Below are 6,666 nucleotides of genomic sequence, written 5' to 3'. Positions count from 1 at the left end.
TTCATTTAGATAACCTGTGCAACTTAGAACTCAGAAATCAGCTGTGTGGCACAGGCCTCTCCCATGAGTCTACAGTATCATCTTTCTGCCTCATTTTTTATTTGATATTTTTAGCTTTCTCCCAGTATGAAATGTTGATAGAGTGCTGGCTGATGTCAGATGCCCACTTGTCTTTGTAAGCCTTTGTCAATTCTGCCTTCTAAACTGCTAGTGCTCAATCAACCAGAGAAATCATCCTAACCACTATACTACACTTCCACCCAGGATGTACAGTATTTTGGCTCATTGCATATAACCCAAGACCCTAAGGCAGAGCTTATCAAAAGGATACATGAGAGAGCGACAGACTATTACTGCGTCTGAAGACTGTGAAGTTTCCTGCTTCCATACCTGATCTGTGGAGGATGGACCTGGTGGAAACAATATGGTAGAAACCTCACCTGTTCAATCAGTAGCCAGTTCAGATATCCGAAATGACGAAGGAAGGGAGGAAAACCACTGCCCTCCAACGCTCCAGAGGCAGTGAGATTTAGCTCTCAGGGGAAACAGGAAGTGAAGCAGCCACTTCCTGTGTGTGCCAGGTAAGATAACCTGCCCTCATTGTGTAAGCAGAGGGGGAAAGCAGAGGGTAACGGATAAAGATGGGATCACAGCACAGAAAGTGCCATGGCAGGGAACTGAACTCCATTCTGCTTGTGCGGGGGTGGAGGTGGGGTGGGGTGGGGGGGTTCAGTCATGGATAAATAGTTGGCCACCCCATGGACTGCACTACAGTCTTTCCTGCCAGTTCTGTGATGCACATTGCTTTTTGCCGTCAGGTGACCTCATTTCTCCCCCTGTCTCTGACTCACAAAAAATCTGGATACTCTGTGTCTTGTAAAGGCCAGAGTGCATGTGTGTATGTGTGCAAGACAATGTGCATGTGTGTGCACATGTGTATGGTCACACGTGTGTTATACTGTTCAGATTGTAATATTCGTTTTTATAGTTAAATGAGTGTATCTGAGTGTGGATAATTAATATCGGAATGTGCTAAGATCAATATTTCACTCTAACAATAATAGTAATATTTCACTTTTTATACCACATTTCCTACAGTGCTTCGTCAACTAGTGAACTAAAAGGCATTGCACTACAGGGCGACATAGCTCAGGAGGTAAGACCGATTGTCTGGCAGTCGGAGGGTTGCCGGTTCAAACCCCGCCCTGGGCATGTCGAAGTGTCCTTGAGCAAGACACCTAACCCCTAACCCCTAACTGTGAATGAGAGGCATCAATTGTAAAGCGCTTTGGATAAAAGCGCTATATAAATGCAGTCCATTTACAGGGTCTGGTTTCTGGTTTCTGGTTTCACCTTAAAATTAGAAACCCAAGAAACCTGGTGAGGGAATGTAACTGCAAACAACTGCTTTTACTGATAAATTTAGTCCCAAGTAGCAATGAAACTTGCACATGCTTCATCAGTGTTATTACAGTATGCCATTGGAGTAGGGCAGTTAAAAAGGGGGGGGGGGGGATTTGTTAGGGTGCTCAGATACTCAGGGGGAGTCCCAGTGCATGGCGTGGACAGAGAGTGCATCTGTTAGTCGCCTGAAAGAGTTCTGCCTGGCCCTAAGAACAACAGTAAAGAAGAAGAAGTCTTTTAAAGATCAGCTTCCAGTCTTCAGACTCTCCCAGAAACATCATTTCCAGATGTTGAAGATATAGTAAACGCATATTTTATTCTTTTTTTTTGTAATTAGTCTCTGGAAAATTCGCTTATACTTCTTTGTGAAAAATTGCGCAAGCACAAACAATTGAACGATGTGTGTTGCATTTACAAACTGTGGGCGACCCGCGGCGCGTGTCTCCGGATACTGCGTGTCTATCGGCTTTGTCTTCCTTTCGGGCTCGCTGTTGAAATTCGGTCGTCCCGTAACAAACCAAACAGATCTCACGTAAAACACAGATTGACCAACGCAATACCTCTCGTTTGTCGTTTGAGAATGATCAGTTTCTAATTTAATCCAAGTTAGATTTTTTCCCGAAACGAACGGACCGGTGCACGCGCCCGTCCAATTCAAACAGGTGGAAAGAAAGGGGCGATTCCAGGTGGTGTGTGTGTGTGTGTGTGTGAGAGAGAGAGAGAGAGAGAGAGAGAGAGAGAGGTGTACTTTCCCAAGAGTAATGTTTTTATCCGTAAAATTGGTTTCATCCTATTTTGGCATATGTGCAAATGGGTTAACTAGTCATTCATTTGATTATGTTGTTATTTATATGAAAATATAAAGTGGCAGATGAAATTGCCGTTTTATTTGTCTATTTTATTTGTCGTTTAGATGGTGCTGCATTTAGTATCTAAGTCAGGAGACATTTTATATACAGGTGGGAGACACCCGTTTGGTAGGACAGCCCCCCTCGCTTTCAGCTCCCCGGCGAATGATGCGAGCGACTGACATTTGCTGTTGCGGTTTGGGACAGGAGGCGAAGCGTTTCTGCAAACAGGTGTGAAGCAGCTCCAATCTTGCACATACGCTACGCCGTGTATTCCTGCTTGTTCTGGAGCGTTACAGTCATCCCAATCGAGCTGCGTTCGTCCTCGTTGCGGGACGGGGATATTTTTTATTTGTAATTACGTTTTCTGGAGCAATTAAGCATCCGAATTATTTCGCTGTTTAAAAAAGAAGGGGGAACGGGGTTGATCCGAAGGAAAGCCATGGCAACTAAAAAAGCATGCGCGGATTTACCGAAAAGGAATCGGAGTCCCGTCGTGTTGGAGGCAGAGATGTTCAGCGAATTTCAGGACTGGTGCCTCCGGACTTACGGCGACTCGGGTAAAACAAAGACGGTCACCCGGCGAAAATACAACAAGATCATGCAGACCCTCCTGCAAAGCGAAGAGTCGGACGGCGTCTACGTCGAAAGCAGCCACATCAACGCCAAATTCAAATTCTGGGTGAAATCTAAAGGCTTTCAGGTCGGGAGCAACATTCTTACCGACCACAACAAGAAAGGAGTGCCTGGAAAACCAGTTCTTTACGTCCCTGTCAAATCAACGGTTAGTCAAAGTGTGTTTTCCACCGTCCTTCCGTGGCAGTGTGTGTGCGCGTTGCCGCGTTCAAAGCGTTCTGTGTTTGTCTATGCAAATTATTTTGTGTGTGTACTGTGTTATCAATCACACCTACACTCATTAGACCCCCTCACCCCCTTCTGTCACTTGTATTTAATTACAACTTTTAGGTGATTTACCACCCCTTGTCTTTGGTTTCCATAAACACTGGTTTGTCCTGTAAAAGATACACTGTGCTGTACCGTGCCACTATCATACCCAGCTGCCATAGCAACGCCACTGCCTCGTAACAGTGCCGATAGTACAGTATTAGTATCATCTAAATACACCCTGCCTGGAGAATCTGCATGGTGTTGTCCCGCCAACTGAATGGCAGTGATGTGCATATCCTTTGCTTATTTAAAAGGAGACAAGAGGGGGGAAACGACACGCGTCGCAATTTTCCATAAGATATCCGCATGTTGCACGTCACTTTCTTTCATTGCTGTTTAAATATAGTACGATACGCCATCACTTTCCATTTCTGTCAGGCTATGGAGGAGAACCGTGTGTGAGAGAGCGAGAAGGAGAGCACGCGCCTACCCAAATTGTGTGGCGAAGGGGAGACGGGACGGGACGGGACCGGGAGGAATATTGGGAGGGGGGCGGGGGGTTGGGTTGGGGAGTGTGTAGATTATCTGTCGGGCATTCTATGCCTTCTGATATCGCATAATAAATAATATTTTGGGGTGGCATATGTAACCTTTTTAACGAAAAAAGAAAGTTACGTTTGGTTGCCACAGAGTGACGCAAGTCCAGAAATGTAACCCCAGAGAATGCACCGCAGCCCCGAACTGTCTGGTCGGGACCGTGAGATTACCATTACCATTAAACACATTATAATAATAATAATAATAATAATAATAATAATTATTATTATTATTATTATCAACCTTTCCGTATAAATGTTTTTTTTTTTTTGGAAAAGATAATCGCGGCTTTCGTTTGTCTTTTCATTTTGTGAATAAGGACCCCGCTCTCCGCATGTGCAGACTGCAGATTTGCTGATAGTAAAAACTAAACAAAAAGCAGATGCTACTGGCAGGACGGTCAACAGCCGCTACTTAGCGTACGCGCAGAATGTGCAGCCGAGGAACAAAGCATATGGACTATTTAACCACTGCTCCCGCAAAGAAAGCCTAACCTTTACTGATGCTGTTTCAAATGGTTAGTTCGAATGGCTGCATACATGATAGATATTGTACTGTGCAGATTCTCATAACAGCAATATAAGGTGAATACTGTACGTGTGCGAGATTGATGACTGTATAACAGTCTGATTATACAAGTTGTTTCTTAAATTATGGGTCTTCTGGCCTTGGGGTTGGGTGGAGGAGATGGCACTATTTCTTAGAGCATAAAAGTAGATAATCCTCAGCATAAAAAAAACCTTTATATGAGGTGTTGCTTTTAGGGTCTGGATAGACCAAAGAGTCTACACCTGTGTTTGTGTGTTTAAGGAATTTTATTCTAAATAAATAAAAAATGAATACAAAAACAGACCCCCAGCCAAGGACTCCACTCCATGGAAGGTTCATTACCCACAATGCATGTCTGTGAACGCACAGGCACCGGGCACCATTTTCATAAGTTGTTATGTGCACTCCTGAAACATTGGAACAGTTAGGACAAATGTTTCCAGCTTGCAGTCTACATATTGTATGTACTGTTTCATGCATATATTAAGGAACTTTTCTGGGGTGGCATTAGAAAGTTATTCATTGACATGTTAAACATGAAAAGTACTGTTTTATTCTCAAGATCTATCTTATTATTATTATCATTACACTTTCATCTCATTTTGTTAGCACTATCTAGTCCTACAGTTTATATACTACCAATACAAAATACAATATGACTACATACTGTATTACTCCACTGCATGTGTAGATGTATGTTATTCAAAATATGTATAATACTAACAGTATATTAATAGTATATAGTGTATTAATAATAAATGCTAAGCCAAGCTAATGTTCATGCAATGAAATCCAGGTTTGCCAAATTAGTGACACTGCATTGGCAGTGGCAAAGATTTGGAAGATTTGACCACACTTTCATGTCAACATAGATGACGTCCATGCCTCTCTAGTCTGAATCCTGTCTATGGCCATGGTCTCCATTTTTTCTGAAGTGCATGACCCACTGGGATTTAAACTTGGTTTACAATCAATGTCCTTGTGGGGTCCCCATAGGCGCTAGATTAGTACGATCACCTCATGAATTATACAATTAATGTTTAATTGTGGCTCGTATAAAAGCAATGGACGGAACATAAAAAATGTATTTGTGCAACCGAGTGCACCAGTACCTGCCTGGTAAGATGGATTCTATTCTGAAAAGTTTGTAATTTGTCCATGCATGCGTGCATACAAGACAAAATGACTGACACTTAGAATGAAAACATCAGCTCTGGTTGTGTTGTATGGTAACAAGGGGAATCATATGCCACTAGGGCACAAGAGAGCTTTGAATGGTGGACAGATGTCATCCATGATTTGACGGATGCATTTCCGAGCATTGATGCACATAAAGAAAATATAAAGGAGCAGGTCAAGTCAGATGACAGCATGTCTGTGGTCACAGGCAATTATGTTTTTCATGTTTTATTTTTGTCTGTTTGTTGACTCACTTGTGAGAGCTGTTAAAAAAAGGTTTTTAAGCATTGTCCAAGCGGAAAGTAGCGCTACACATTGCTTCTTTGGAATACAACAATAGAGCAAGGTTCAGACCTACCAGTAAAGTTCCAGTCTGAGCCATGCAAAATGAGATGTGGAATTTGTTATTCCGTTATAACAAATATTAATTCCCAGTAAGTCTATCCCAGATTTGTTGACGTGGAGATGGGCATGTCACTAAATACTGCTGTCCTGGCACAGCTCGGGTACAGCTAATGTTAACTGTGGAACACGACAGAGGGCTCATTGAAATGATCTGCTGGTTTAAGAGTAGAGAACTCAGAATACATGAAATGTGCAAAAAGATAGAACAACTGGAAAGTGAATACCAATCACTGACTCAGCTGTCACACAGTGCAGTCAAAACACTGAATAGCCAGTGCATTAAAACATTCAGAGAAGTTGCAGAGAAACAACATATTACAACCCTGATGCACTGCCAAAGCAACTGCATTTCTATCTAACAGTGCACAAATCTTTTGAGGCTGCTTTAGTTTTTGACCCCGAGCAAGTCTGCACTTGAAAAACTTTCCTCTGGATTCAATTGCAGGATTTTACAAGAGCGGTCCCTCTAAACTCATCAATAAAAAATTATTTCCACATGGAGAAATTTGGAAAAATAAACCAATGATCTAAAATCTGGATAAAAGCAAGATAAAAAGCAAGCACACCATCTTGCAGACCCAGCTTGGTTTTGAGCTTTCTTGTCTATCTTTCAGTAAATACCATATTTGACAACACATACTACATAGAAGTTACATTTTAGAAAAACTGAATAGCCAAACAATAGAGAGTTTGACCAATATAGATGTGTTGTAAAATATTAAGGTTTGTGTAATAAATTTAGAAAATATACATTGGATTTTATTAGGCAAGGATTAATGATCTCCTTGGCTGACAA

At 42.1% G+C, this 6,666-nt stretch overlaps 1 protein-coding gene across 2 annotated transcripts in view; it reads left to right on the top strand.

Moving 5' to 3' along the window:
- Positions 1-2,130: 2,130 nt before the first annotated feature.
- The window catches only part of LOC135237309 (nucleolar protein 4-like), a 60,057-nt gene continuing 55,521 nt past the window's right edge, over positions 2,131-6,666 (top strand). For both annotated transcript variants that reach the window (XM_064304340.1, XM_064304339.1), the window contains exon 1: positions 2,131-3,036. In XM_064304340.1, the coding sequence (XP_064160410.1) occupies positions 2,695-3,036 (342 nt within the window). In that variant the 5' untranslated portion in view covers positions 2,131-2,694. The remainder of the gene's footprint in view (positions 3,037-6,666) is intronic.

Source organism: Anguilla rostrata, chromosome 13, assembly GCF_018555375.3.
Source record: "Anguilla rostrata isolate EN2019 chromosome 13, ASM1855537v3, whole genome shotgun sequence".
Classification (NCBI taxonomy): Eukaryota; Metazoa; Chordata; class Actinopteri; order Anguilliformes; family Anguillidae; genus Anguilla; species Anguilla rostrata.
Note: the sequence above shows the minus strand (reverse complement) of the source record. Positions and strands in the feature narration are given on the sequence as shown.